The sequence below is a fragment of the Tachyglossus aculeatus genome, chromosome 5 (assembly GCF_015852505.1).
Source record: "Tachyglossus aculeatus isolate mTacAcu1 chromosome 5, mTacAcu1.pri, whole genome shotgun sequence".
Classification (NCBI taxonomy): Eukaryota; Metazoa; Chordata; class Mammalia; order Monotremata; family Tachyglossidae; genus Tachyglossus; species Tachyglossus aculeatus.
Genome location: NC_052070.1, coordinates 87,825,054 through 87,840,150, shown reverse-complemented (window position 1 = coordinate 87,840,150; position 15,097 = coordinate 87,825,054). Strand labels below are relative to the sequence as shown.

The 15,097-nt window shown below is 46.7% G+C and overlaps 1 protein-coding gene across 1 annotated transcript in view; it reads left to right on the top strand.

Annotated features, from left to right (window-relative positions):
• Positions 1 to 6,692: 6,692 nt before the first annotated feature.
• The window catches only part of PEBP4 (phosphatidylethanolamine binding protein 4), a 212,016-nt gene continuing 203,611 nt past the window's right edge, over positions 6,693 to 15,097 (top strand). The window contains exons 1-3 of the mRNA XM_038747343.1: positions 6,693 to 6,719; positions 7,447 to 7,622; positions 13,961 to 14,093. Coding sequence (XP_038603271.1) covers positions 6,693 to 6,719; positions 7,447 to 7,622; positions 13,961 to 14,093 — 336 coding nt within the window. The remainder of the gene's footprint in view (positions 6,720 to 7,446; positions 7,623 to 13,960; positions 14,094 to 15,097) is intronic.

Genomic DNA, 15,097 nt, shown 5'->3' with positions numbered 1-15,097 from the left:
ACACTGTGGACCACCCCCTTCTCCTCAACACACTATCCAACCTTGGCTTCACAGACTCCGTCCTCTCCTGGTTCTCCTCTTATCTCTCTGGCCGTTCATTCTCAGTCTGTTTTGCAGGCTCCTCCTCCCCCTCCCATCCCCTTACTGTAGGGGTTCCTCAAGGCTCAGTTCTCGGTCCCCTTCTGTTCTCGATCTACACTCACTCCCTTGATGAACTCATTCGCTCCCACGGCTTCAACTATCATCTCTACACTGATGACACCCAAATCTACATCTCTGCCCCTGCTCTCTCTCCCTCACTTCAGGCTCATGTCTCCTCTTGCCTTCAAGACATCTCCATCTGGATGTCTGCCCACCATCTAAAACTCAATATGTCCAAGACTGAACTCCTTATCTTCCCTCCCAAACCCTGCCCTCTCCCTGACTTTCTCATCACTGTTGATGGCACTACCATCCTTCCCGTCTCACAAGCCCGCAACCTTGGTGTCATCCTTGACTCCGCTCTTTTGTTCGCCCCTCACATCCAATCTGTCACCAAAACCTGCCAGTCTCACCTCCACAACATCACCAAGATCTGCCCTTTCCTCTCCATCCAAACCGCTACCCTGCTGGTTCAATCTCTCATCCTATCCTGACTGGATTACTGCATCAGCCTCCTCTCCGATCTCCTATCCTCCTGTCTCTCCCCACTTCAATCTATACTTCACGCTGCTTCCCAGATCATCTTTGTGCAGAAACGCTCTGGGCATGTTACTCCCCTCCTCAGAAATCTCCAGTGGCTACCAATCAACCTACGCATCAGGCAAAAACTCCTCACTCTCGGCTTCAAGGCTCTCTATCACTCGCCCCCTCCTACCTCACCTCCCTTCTTTCCTTCTACAGCCCAGCCCACACCCTCCACTCCTCTGCCGCTAACCTCCTCACTGTGCCTCGTTCTCACCTGTCCCGCCGTCGACCCCCGGCCCACGTCCTCCCCCTGGCCTGGAATGCCCTCCCTCCCAACATCCACCAAGGCTAGCTCTCTTCTTCCCTTCAAAGCCCTACTGAGAGCTCACCTCCTCCAGGAGGCCTTCCCAGACTGAGCCCCCTCCTTCCTCTCCCCCTCCTCCCCATCCCCCCTGCCCTACCTCCTTCCCCTCCCCACAGCACCTGTATATATGTTTGTACAGATTTATTACTCTATTTATTTTACTTGTACATATTTACTATTCTATTTTTTTTATTTTGTTAATATGTTTTGTTTTGTTGTCTGTCTCCCCCTTCTAGACTGTGAGCCCGCTGTTAGATAGGGACCATCTCTATATGTGGCCAACTTGTACTTCCAAAGCACTTAGTACAGTGCTCTGCACACAGTAAGTGCTCAATTAATACAATTGAATGACTATATACACATCATTAATAAAATTAATAGAATAATAAATATGTACATATATACACAAGTGCTGTGGGGTGGGGAGGGGGTAGAGCAGAGGGAGGGAGTTGGGGCGATGGAGAGGGGAGGAGGAGCAGAGGAAAAGAGGGGCTCAGTCTGGGAAGGCCTCCTGGAGGCCATACTGCTTCTCATGCTGTTTCAGATCCTTTTCTTCCCTGGTCCCTTCAGCTATTGTGTTTATCCTCCCTAAATCCTGCTTGTGTCTCTGGAGAGAGCCTCCCTGGAACCTTCTCCAACTGCCTCAGCAACGACCAACAGTCAGCCCCCTCCCACTTGTGCTCCATTCCAACCCACCCCTCACTCCCACCACATGGTCCTTCTACCGCCCAGCTCAGCTGCTCTCCCTGCTGCCTCCTCCTGCTTCTCACCCTGCTCTTCCTCCTCCTCAAGCTCCATTCTACTCTGGGTAAGGATTAGGGCCAGGGCCTCTGGGAGGCAGGTATAAGAACAGAGGAAGACAGTGGGGAATGCCCCAGAGAGAAAGGAGAAGATCAAAAAACCAAAGGAAGGGAAAAGTGAAGCAGCATGGCCTAGGGGAAAGACCACAGGCTTGGGAATCAAGGATCCTGAGTTCTAATCCTGGTTCTACCTCTTGTTTGTTGTGTGACTTTGGGAACATCACTTACTTTCACTGTGCTTCAGTCCCTCATCTGTAAAATGGGCATTAAGCACCTGTTCTCCCTCCACCTTAGGCTGTGAGCCCCATATGGAAAAGGGATTGAGTCTAACCTGATTATCTTGTATCTATCCCAGTACTTAGTACAGTGCCTTGGCACATCGTAAGCACTTAATAAATACTATTATTATTATTATTATTAGGAATGTGATTTTAAAATCTATTTCTTAGCAAGTTCATTCAAGGTAAACATAGGGGATTGACTGATCAAAACTCTTTCACCCCATCATTCAATAAATCAGTGGTGTTTATTGAGTGCTTACTGCGTACTAAGCGTTGGAAGAGTTCCCTTATCTGTCAAATGGGGATTGAGACTGTGAGCCCCATGTGAGACAAGGACTGTGTCCAACTCAATTTGCATGTATCCACCCCAACGCTTAGAACAGTGCTTTGCACATAGTAAGCACTTAACAAGTACCATCATCATTATTATTGTGATTATTACAACAGTGTTGCTAGAAAGGTTCCTTGCCTACAAGTAGCTTACAGTCTAGAAGTGGGTGGGGAAGACATTAAAATAAATTAGGATATGAGTGCTGTAAGGCTGAGGGTGGGGTGAATATCAAGTGTTTGCAATGTACATACGGATCTTCAGGAATCTCACTGCCCCCCCCCCCCCACCCCAAATATTGCAAAAGTGGTTTTCTATATTTTTAAGAATTAGAACATGTTTATCTGACTTCAGATGCCCTGGTCTTCCCCTCCGTAAGCCGGGGAGGACGTTCTGATTCTGCCAGCCATGAGACTGGAGGGAGGAAAAAACCTGTTTTCAGGGAAGTGCTTCAGAACTGCTTAGGTGAAAGGACTCTCATGAACTCGTGAAACCTTGCCCATTCATTTGATTCATCTTTATATGCAGTAGCTAGACTACACTGTAATGTCTGGCTGTTACTTGCTGAAACACATTTGCAGTAAACTGAAAAATCAGCGTGGAGCACAATGCTCAGAAACAGGGCAACTTCCTCTAAGCAAGGGTGTCATGCAGTTATGGAAGTGAAAAACAGAAGAACAGTCCACAGTTGATCCTGCAGGTATTGACTTATAATAATAATAAGAAGAAAAAGAATTAATGATTGTGATATTTGTTCAGTGATTACCATGTGTCAAGCACTACGGTAGATACAATACAATCAGGTCAGACATAGTCTCTTTCCCACACTGGGGTCACAGTTTTAGGGAGAACATGTATTTAATTCCCATCTTGTAGATGGAGGGAACCGAGGCACAGAGAAGCCAAGTGACTTGCCCAAGGTCACAAACCTGGCAAATGGCAGAGCTGGGATTAGAATCCAGGTCCTTCTGACTCCGAGCCCGGCGTTCTTTCCTCTAGACCACCAAACAACCATCGCTAGCTCGAGCAATGTTTCTAAAACACTTCTTTGCTCAAGCCGCCCTTTTCTAAAATTAGGCTAATAATGAGAGATGTTGGGAATGTGCCCGCTGAGAGAGAGTCACTGCAGCTGTCTTGGGAGCACCGAATCACCATGGAGAAATGGGTGTAATTCATGATGTGTTTGGTGTGCATAAAAAAGACTCTTTGGCAAGGGTTGGGATGCAGAGTGCTGAAAGCCAGCTGGAAGTCAGGAGACAATAAAGTAACTAAGCAAATGCTATGCTTCAAAAAATTACATTTGCCATTAAAATATTGGTTATTTTCACAATTATTAAGTGAGTACGTGTCAGAGCAACTGAAGTAAAGCACAAACTCCTTGTGCTCTCAGGATGGAATTGACATTAGATCCCAGCTTAGTCTTTGCAGCCTCAGAACACTTCTCCTGCACCAGGGTCACCTCTGAAAACAAAAGAAGGCCAAATTTGCTTATACTGTATTCCATTTAAACCCAATCATAAATACTTAATAGGAAAATAAAAGCAACATGCTTTTATTTCCCTCTCCTAGATTCTCTTCATAAACACGATATAAAGAATCGCCTCAGTCACTGAAGCGAGGGAGAGAAAGCAAAGCTGAATGGAAGCTTTCTAATTTTTGTTGTAACCTAGAAATCTTGATTCAAATGAGGAAAATGTATTCAAAAGGAAAGAAAAGGTCATTGGGTTTCCCTTTTTGGAACAGAGAGGAAGACAATTGCATTCTAAACTCTATTTCCAAGAGTTGCAGGTGGAAGGGGAAGCAAGTTGGTGATGGGTGGAGGCAGGAGAAGAAGTCAGCAGACCCCAATTCTGCAGCTGACTTTGATGATGATGATGATGGTATTTGTTAAGCACTTACTATGTCCCAAGCACTGTTCTGAGCACTGGGATAGATATAAATTTGTCAGGTCATACCAAGTGGAGCTCACAGTCTTAATCCCCATTATACAGATGAGGTAACTGAGGCCCAGAGAAGTTAAGTGACTTGCCCAAAGTCACACAGCTGACAAGTGGTGGAGGCAGGATTAGAACCCACAACCTGTGACTCCCAAGCCCGGGCTCTTTCCACTAAGCCACGCTGCTTTGGGGTGTGCCCTATGGAGGGAGCGACTGACTCCTCTTCTGGTCTCCCGTCCCCCAGCTGTCGCCCTCATCACAGGTGACTGTGCCCACAATGTGCTGGGTCCTGCGACTAGACGGAAGTGACCCAGTCCCTGGCCTCCAGAGGCTCCCACTCTAAAGACTCTCCAATCAGAGACTTTGCAGGTGCTTGCCATAGGTTCCTGCCACCTGTTTGGCTCAGCCGAGATCAGGGCAGGAGCGACGTTGGGAATGTGCCTGCCGAGGGAGAGTCACTGAAGCTGTCCTGGGAGCCTGGACTCACCAGGAAGAAATGGGTGTAATTCATGGTGTGTTTGGGGCGGGTAGAAAAGACTCTTTAGCATTGGATTGGGGTGCAGGGTGCTGAAAGCCAACTGGAAGTCAGGAGATGATAACAGCCCTCTTCGGTGAGCTCCAAGCATGCTCCATAGAGGATTTTCATTCCCACACAGTGGTTTGGGGAGATGGAGGGGGTTGGGCAGGGATTCCTTTCCCCTTTTTATAGATGTTGAAACAGAGACATCAAGAGCTGCAGGGACTAGTTCCATGGACACAGTGAGGTGATGAACGAATGGAGAAAACAATCCAGGAAGGCTGACTCTAAGTCTGATGCAGACGGTATAGGCCGCTGCCTCCCTGAGGGCAGAAATGGATGGTTAGGAGAGCAGGCATGGACTGCTGTCTGGCATTGAGAGTTGCTCCTGAGTCAGCTGGCTTCGGGGCAGGAGGGATGGGACAGGGTGTCAGGGGTAAGTTTACCAGGGGAATCACTGTAGGCAGGGGGGGCTCTGATGGCTGGGAATGATCCAGAAAGGAAAGAAGGGAGAGGAAAAGGGGCAGCCCTCTAGGGGAAGTGAGCAGAGCATGAGTGGGAGTGTGGTCCAACTGTCTGTACCCTAAAGAAGCCCAAGCATATCACTTTCTGGGCAGCTGAAACTGGGGCTAGTCACTTACTCATTGCGGTGCAAAGCCTGGATAATGCACTCCCCTTCCAAGAATGGTTTAGTTCTGACTCTTTGACCAGAACTGTGTTTTGGCAGAGTAGTGAGCTCTGCTCTGCTGCAGATGTCTCCCTGTCAGCCACCGGTCCTCTTGGCCTGAAACTGCCTAGATCAGGGTCTATGCCCCCAAATCATCCTCTACACCCTGTCCTCTGGCACCCTCTGTCCTGAGAATCTGCATACATTGATAAGTACCAGGGGCTGTAAGAGACCCTAAGAGGGGGGCGGTCTGACACCATCAGATTTGTTCTGCCAGAGCTGCTCTATGAGGGGGTGGGGATGAGGAAAGCTGTCATGGAGTGGTCAAGCCACTGGAAGACCGCCAAGCTCCAGTAAGTGTCTTCAGGATGTTCCATGAACTCTGAGCCCAGTAGCATGAGGTGGGCTCTCTTGTTGATCAGGCATGTGCAGTGGGAAATCAACTGATCAATCAATCACAAACATTTATTGAGGACCTACTGTGTGCAGACCAAGGTTCTAAGTGCTAGGGAAAGTATGAACTAGTGGAAAGGGCAGGGGACCAGGAGTCAGGAGAGAGTCCTAGATTCAAATTGCAGTTCTGCCACTGGCCTTTTGGGCAAACTTGGGCAAGCCATTTAATCTCTAGACCTCAGTTTCCTCATCTCTACTATGGGGATATTATTCGTGGTGCATCTCATGTGGCACTGAAACTGCCCAAGTGCTTAATAAATGCCATAGTAATAATACAATAGTTAGAAGATACAGTCCTTTACCCTCAAGGAGTTTACAATCTTTTTTTGTGGGATGTGTTAAGCATTTACTATGTGCCAGGCACTGTACTAAGCACTGGGATAGACATTAGGTTGGATACCATCCATGTCCCACATGGGGCTCAAAGTCTTAATCCCTATTTTGCAGAAGAGGTAACTGAGGCACAGAGAAGTGACTTGCCCACAGTCACACAGCAGACAAGTGGCAGAGTCAGGAGTAGAGCTCAGGTCCTTCTAACTCCCAGGCTCATGTTCTATCCACTAGGCCATTCTGCCAATCGAACTATTTACAGAAAGGAGGAAGAGAACGGAAGGATGATTACATACAGATTTGAAGGGGAAGGAAGCTCCAGATAACAGGAAAGGTGTGAGCAAGGGGTATGAGGTGGACGAGAAAAGACGAGAAGGTTAGCTTGGGAAGAACGAAGCCTGTGAGTTGAGGATTTGTGGGAGGAGCAGCCTCAAAGTCTATTATCCGGAGTTTCTATTTGCTTCAGAGAGGAATGGGTAACAAGCAAAGTTTTCAAAGGAGAAATGTGTGGGATAACTTTATAGAAACTAGATCCAGGCAGCAGAGTGAAGTGAGGAGAGGAGAGAGTCTGGAGGCAGGCAGAACAATGAGGAGGCGGATCCAGTAGTGTAGTAGAGAAAAAACAAATGCCTGGACCAAGCAAACCAAAGGAACCACCCTCCGCTTACCCCTCTCCGCCCCAGGCTTCAGCCATTGAACCCACAAAAGAGAGTGGGGTGGGAAGGCGAGGTTATGTAAAAGCATCTGCTTCACCGCTTGCTGTCTGGACTAGCAACAGTCAGACTTAGCAACAGCAAACCCCAAAGCAGCCAGGCAAGCCAGCCAAGCCCACCTCCAGCAGAGGTGGTGAAACAGCTACAAGCGTCATGCCAGATCCGGGTTGGAGAAGGCCCAGCCCAGGGCAGAGGAGTTGGTTTTGCAGAAGCTGAGGTTCTGGGAAGCGGATTGGCTGCCCTTATCCCATTCCGCCTGCCCACTCCCTGCGGGTAGGTGTGTGTATGGGGGTGGTTCTTATCCCACCTGAGCCAGCCCCCAGCTAGCTCTCCACATAAGGGAGGACTTGCAGGGGTGACCTGAAGCTGTGAATAGTTGCTCTCTTCTAGGTCAGGATGAAGTTTTCAGCGGCGGCGGCAGTGGCAGCGGGGCCAGCAGGGGCTACTCTGTTCCTGGGTCTGGTAGCCCTGGTATCCAGCCAAGGAGGGGAGGAGCTGGACCTAGAGCTGGATATGGAGACCTGCGTGATGGATCCCGTGGTTGGTGAGGACGCGGCTTTCTGCAGGTGAGGCGCCCTTGTTCTCATCAGAACTTACTCGCTGCACCTCGATCTCATTTATCTTGCCGACAGCCCCTTGCCCACATCCTCCCTGTGGCCTGGAAATCCTTCTCTCTTCATAAACAGCAGTCCACCACACTCCCCACCTTCAAAGCCTTATTAAAATCCCCTCTCCTCCAAGAGGCCTTGGTTTGTTTGTTTTCTGGTACTTGTTAAGGGCTTACTATGTGTCAAACACTGTTCTAGAGAAGCAGGTGGCTCAGTGGAAAGAGCCTGGGTTTGGGAGTCAGAGGTCATGGGTTCTAATCCTGGCTCCGCCAATTATCAGTTGTGTGACTTTGGGCAAGTCACTTAACTTCTCTGTGCCTCAGTTACCTCATCTGTAAAATGGGGATTAAGACTGTGAGCCCCACGTGGGACAATCTGATCACCCTGTACTCCCCGCCAGAGCTTAGAACAGTGCTTTGCACACAGTAAGTGCTTAACAAATACCATTATTATTATTATAAGGCTGCTTGCCTTTCCCAACCAAGCCCTCATTTCCCCTACTCCCTATGCTTACCTTTGCACTTGGATCTGTACCCTTTAAGCACTTGATATTCGTCCCACACTCAGCCCTATAGCACTTATATACCTATCTGTAATGTATTTATTTATACTTATGTCTGTTTCCCTGTTTAGACTGTAAGCTCCTTGTGGGCAGGGGACATGTCTACCAACTCTGTTGTATTTTATTATTATTATTATGGTACTTGTTATGGCACTTGTTAAGTGCTTAATATGTTCCAAGCACTGGGGTAGATACAAGTTTAATTAGGAGGAAGTAGATTGCCCATCCAACCACCTGTGCATCAGACAGAAACTCCTCACCATTGGCTTTAAAGCACTCAATCACCTTACCCACTCCTACCTCACTACTCTTCTACTACAATCCAGTCCTCACACTTTGCTCCTCTAATGCCAACGTACTCACTGTACCTCATTCTCATCTATCTCGCTGCCACCTCTCACCCACATCCTGCCTCTGGCCTGGAACGCCCTCCCCCTTAATACACAACAGATCACCTTCCTCTTCACTTTCAAAGCCTCATTAAAATCACATCTCTTTCAAGAGGCCTTCCCTAAGTCCCCATTTCCTCTGAACCCATTCCCTTCTGCATCACTCTTGCTACTAGGATTTGCACTCTTTTTTCACCTCCCCCTCAGCCCTGTAGCACTTATGTAGATATCCATGATTTAATATATTTATATTCATGGACTGTAACCTTGTTACGGGCGGGGACCATGTCTACCAACTTTGTTATAATGTACTCTTCCAAGTGCTTAGTGCAGTGCTCTGCATACCATAAGCCTTCAGTAAACATGTTTGGTTGATTGACTGGCAGGATTGAATACCCTTTTAACAGATGAGGTACCTGAGGCATAGTATTGGGCTTCTTATACAATAAGCGCTCAATAAATATAATTGATTGATTGACTGATGGAGAGGGTGACTCATTTTTCCATTTCAGGTGGGGATCAGAGCATTACAATTCCTCCTTGAGATTTCTCTCATGGGGAACACTTAGAGATTTTAGCTGACAGACCCTTAATCATTAGGGAGGGTGTTAACTCACTGTGGGAAGGGAACGTTTCTACCAACTCTGTTGTATTGCACTCTCCCAAGCACTTAGTGCAGCACTCTGCACACAGTAAGCACTCCATAAATACTACTGATTGATTGATTGATTAAGGGTATTCAGGGCAACACCATCACATGATTCCATCGAAAATCTTGTTATCACTAGGAGACAGAGAGTCGATAGACCAACTCTTAGTGGATGAACTCAGACTAAGTAAGGGTGGAGAATAATAATAATAATGATGGCATTTGCTAAGTGATGGTGTGTATCACTATGCTATAGTATAATAATAATATATAGTATAATGTATACTATATATAAAATATATACTATATATTATATAGTATAATATATAATATAGTATAATAATAATATAGTGTATTACTATAGTGCTTACTATGTGCAAAGCACTAAGTGCTGGGGGGATACAAAGCAACCAGGTTGTCCCTTGTAGGGCTCACAGTCTTAATCCCCATTTTACAGATGAGGTAACTGAGGCTCAATGAAGTTAAGTGCCTTGCCCAATGTCACACAGCAGACAAGTGGCAGAGCAGGGATTAGAATCCATGACCTCTGACTCCCAAGCCCATTCTCTTTCCACTGAGCCACGCTGGGAGAACCAAGAGATCCAAATTCAGGGTGGGTGTGTGTGGGGTGGGGGAAGAGAGAGAGAGATAGAGAGGGAGAGAGAGAAAGAGAGAGAGAGAGAGAGAGAGAGAGAGAGAGAGAGAGAGAGCACCACAGAGAGAGCTGGGGGCAAGGGGGAGGGGAGAAGAGAGAGAAAGAGATAGAGAGAAAAAGTGTGGGGAGAGAGAGAGAGCCCTGTGATTAAGGTTAGGAGAAGAAAAGGGGCTGACTGTCCATCAATCAATCAATAGCATTTATTGAATGCTTACTGTTTGCAGAGCACTGTACTAAGCACTCGAGAGAATATAACACTAGAGCATTGGTATAACACTATCCCTGCCCACAATGAGCTTATAGTTTAGAACTCCACCCATTTCTTCCTCCCACTTCTTCCATGGTGGATCAATCTGAAAGTGGGGATACAGTAATGAGATTGTACATGTTCTTTTATTAAGACTCCTGGGATCTTCTTCATCTGTGTCTCTCAGATGAGAGGAGAGGTCTGGGCTCAGGGTAAATCCTGTGGGAGCCTTGGTGGGGAGCCCCTTAAACAAAGGCACTGGCAGAGTCATTGTTGAGGAAACTAAGGGACACCCTAGGTTTGCCCCTTACCCACCAGTTTGCCCTCTCCCACCACCTCTCTGGAGCATGTGCATACCTGCTTCTACCTGTGTTCTCCTCCCTGATCCTGCTGGGGCTGTTTTTATCCCAGAGCAGCAGAAATCAAACTGATGGGATGAGTGAATAATAATTATAATAGTGACTGTGGCATTTGTTAAGCATTTACTGCATGCCAAACACTGTACTAAGTACTGGGGTACATACAAAGTCAGACACAGTCCCTGTCCCAAATGGGGCTTACAATCTAAGTAGGAGGGAAGAATAGATATGGAATCCCCATTTCACAGATGAGGAAACTGAGGCACAAAGAAGTTAAAGTGACTTACCCATGTTCACCCAACAGGCAAATGGTGAAACTGGGGGTAGAAGTTAGTCCCCTGACTCTCAGGCCTGGGCTCTTTCCACTAGGTCACACTAGCTCTCAGGACAACCATGGAGGGATGCATTTGCACATAGTAAGCGCTTAATAAATCCCATTATTATTATTATTATTATCCTCTTGATGGGGTGGTATCCCATGAGGCCAATGAGTCCCAGAGCTGTTGCCCCTTTTACTCAATTATTCAAGGAATCTAGAGTTCAAAGAGGCGCCCCTGCTTTCAGATCCTGATCCGGATCCAGATCCCCCAGGGAAGAAGTGGGAGAAAGGAATGGATGGACTATCCTGTCCCTTCTCCTAATTTGAATAACAGGGGTCTCTCTTGCTGAATGTGGCTCTTCTGGGACTTCTGGGTCTCCCACCTCTCCATTCCCACTTAGTCTGAGTTCTCTTCACCCAAGAGAAGCTTACTAAGAGGTAACAACCTATGTATAACTTTCCAGGCTCTGGAGCAGAAAAGTTTGGAATTCCTAAAGACACTGTACCCTTAAATCCCAGACTCACTCATCTCCTCCAAGACAGGGATCCTGATGCAATTGTGTTGGGAAAATGTTCATCCCTCTGTTTGGCAATCTGAGAGGTTCTTTAAGGTTCTTTAGCCTGTAAGTCCCTTGTGGGCAGGGATCGTATCTACCAGCTTTTTTGTATTGTACTTTCCTAACTGTTTAGTATAGTGCTCCACTCACCCAAGTGCTCAGTAAATAAAGTTAATTGATTGATTGATGTATGGAAGGTGGTTCAGTGGTTAGAGGCAAGAATTGCGAACCAGAACTACTGTTTTTTTTTCCAAGACGCTTCATTTTTATCCTTCATCCATGATACTGGGAAAATGAGCTTTTTCTGCCAAGGGTTTGGTAGCATTTGATCCAGGACAAAAGATTGGCTTTTTCACTTATTAGGAACAAGGAACACCCGTGTCTCAACTCACTTTCCAAAGAAGATCCTTTTTCAAACTAAAAACAATGGTTCCAGGTTCCTAGAGGCCCAGACTTCATGGGTCTGCACAGGGGTTTTTTAAAGAGAATTTTCTAGTGGACAGTGTCTCATCCCCCGAATTTGCCCCGGGCAAACTTCACCCTTGGCCCCCATCGGATGCATCCTGGGAAAGCTTGGCATAGACCAAGGAAATGTTGCCAAAGTCACGTATCCCATATCCCATGCCAGAATCTCATACCTAGATCATATTTGCCTTACTGACTGAGCACACTAACTCTTTTGTGTCCAGGTCCCTACTTTGCCGCTCAATCTCATTTTTTGACCTAGTCCAGCAGGTCTTTTTGATCTTGAATCATTTCCTTCCTCTCTCACCACACAGGAGAGGGGGAAGGAGTGTGATGGGCGGGATAAGAGATAAAATAAAGGCATTAAATCGTCCAGGGCAGGAAACAGGGAATAGAGATACTAATAACAGAGCATCATAGTCTTTCAAGTCCTCCATGCAGTAAAAGAATGGGAAGCATAATAACATAAGTGTCATTTCTGGATCAAACCTGTGGGCTCATCCAGCCCAGAATTCCACTTCCAACAGTGGCAAGAGTAGTAGAAGAGATCACGTCTTCCTAATGATTGGATTCTGAGCTTACCTGTGTTTTCTTTTGTCACAAGATATAGATTGCAACAAAAGAACTCCCTCCTGAATCAATCAATCAGTCATATTTATTGAGCATTTACTATGTGCAGCACATTGTTGTGAGCCCTTGGGAGGGTATGATATAATAGTTGGTAGACATGTTCTCTGCCCACAAGGAGCAATGTTGAAAGAATCCAAGAAACTCTTAATTATCCTACACATCCTGGCTAAAGAGGGACAAGGGGATCACAGGAGGACCTAAACACCTGGTCAAAAGACACAACGGTTTCTCCCTTATCCGCCATCAAGAGACCTTGATGGCGGAATGTGTCTGCCATCAAGAGACCTTGGGACTGGTGGGTTACTAACATTCATCGGTACTGATTAAGCACCTCCCGGGTGCAGAACACTTATCTAGGTGCTTGGGAGGATGGAGTAGTTATGGGCAGGATAGCCATTGGGCGTGGTGGGGGAACACCTCTTGGAAACATAAACTGGGAATCTCCCGATCTCACCAGTAGCCAAATAAAAACAGGAAAATGAGGAGCAGTGTGGCCTAATGGAAAGACCACAGGCTCGGGAGTCAGAGGATCAGGGTTCTAATCCCAGCGCTGCCACTTATCTGCTGTGTGAACTTTGGCAAGTCACTTTACTTCTATGTGCCTCAGTTTTCTCACCTATAAAATGAAGAATTAATCCTATTGTCTCCTAGCTAGACTGACAACCCCACGTGGGACAGGGAGTGTGTGTCCCACCTGATTTTCTTGGTATCTAGGACAGTGCTTGACACATGGCAAGTGTTTAACAAATTCCATAATTGTAAATTATTATCATTATTATGTCAGGGAACCAAGAGTAAATCCCTCCCATGACCATCACTACTAATAGAGTCAACACTTAATTTTTCAGGGCCAATTATCCGACTAGTGGATCATGTAGGCTTCTTTGCTGTTTGACTTCCTCTAATCTGCTGCCTGGCTGTGAGCCATTTCACCACTCATAAGGCAGGGAGAAGGAAGTGGAATGAAACTCAAATAGGAAAATATTGGTCCTTGTAGGGCAGTGAAATCAAATAACATGGACCGAGATCAGACTGAGGAGGAGATAATTTGCCATATGTTAATGACTGAAATAAACTTGTGTACTATCCTTGAATCTGGTTTATCTATGTAGCTAGCTTCCCCTGATCTCAGATAATTGATAGGACTAGCAGCAAAACAAAACAGAAAGTCCCTACGTAAAGCTGTGGCCCCAGCTCCTGCCTTCTGGCCTTCCCAGTAATGTGGAGAGCACAAAGCGAGAGAACCGGGCAAATGAATATCTTCCAAACTGGTCAAAAAAAGACACAAAACCACGTTTGGGCTGCCCTCTCTCTGTGAAGCCCACCTGTTATAGTGCTTTAAGACATCTGATTCCACACACCTGCTAGTCAGCAATGAATGAGGCAGAGGTCTTCCTCACTAACTGCCCCTGCCCACAGGAAGCCAAAGCTCCGGTGAATGAATGTGCTTCTCCTTTGATTCAGGGGCGGCTTGGAAGTTATTTACCCAGAGCTGGGCGATGTCGGCTGCCTGTATATTCCCAAGTGTAACAATTATAGGGAGAGGATCAGCAAGGAGTGGAACGAACCCTCTGTCAGATTCCCCCAGGCCCATCCGGTGAGTGTCTGGGACTGAAAGGGGGTGGGGGGTGGGGGGAAAGGTAGCTTCTTATATACTTTTGTATGTGACATGTCCAAGCAGGAGATCATCAGCAGTCTCAGTTAACTATACAGCAAATGCAGCCCCTACATACTCCAGGGGCTCTTCACCATGATGGGGTGTGTGTTGAGAGTTGGGGAGAACAGGCATTTTCTGGCCAAGCTATTGAGGTGCAGATGTCCATCTGGGACCTTGGACCCCCTGTTTATCAGGGCAAATGGAGGAGTGAAACCTCTCTGCCTGAGTCCTTGTGTCTTGCTGTTTCTAGGCTCCAAGGCAGAGCCACGTTTAGCCCCTTCTGCCTGGTGAGTGGTCAGAATCCTTTCCTCCCTCTTAGCTGGCACTGTTTAGCTGAGAATCTGACACCTGAAAATAGAAAACTGGGTAACTGGTGCCAGATGGAGAGGGATGGTAGGCCTGCAGACAAAGCCTTCCCAAAATCAGAGACGTTTCCGGCTGACTCCATGGTGGAGAGATGCTATGAGGAAGCAAAGTAGCGGTTAATGGTAGTTTCAGTGACAAGAATGTGCTGATCAGAGTAGTGACCTGGTGCCTCTGACTGTTTCCTCCTCCTCAGACTCTCCAAGGCAGGCTGTTTTCCAGAAGAAACAGTCCTGAACCTACTGAGCCTCTCTTTATTGGATTCCTATTCTCTTTCACTGGAGGTCCTGGGATATTGAACGAGGGGCTGTTTGAGCAGAAAACTTCTTTTGCTCTAAACCCTGGAGGCCTTAGGAGACAGCAGGGCCTTTGGTTCTTCTTAATTTGTTGTTTTACATGTATTTGTTAAGCGCTTACTCTGTGCCAAGCAACTGAACAAGGGTAGATAATATAATAATAATGTTGGTATTTGTTAAGCGCTTACTGTGTGCCAAGCAACTGAACTAGGATACATAATATAATAATAATGTTGGTATTTGTTAAGCGCTACTACGCGCTGGGATAGATACAAGGTAATCAGG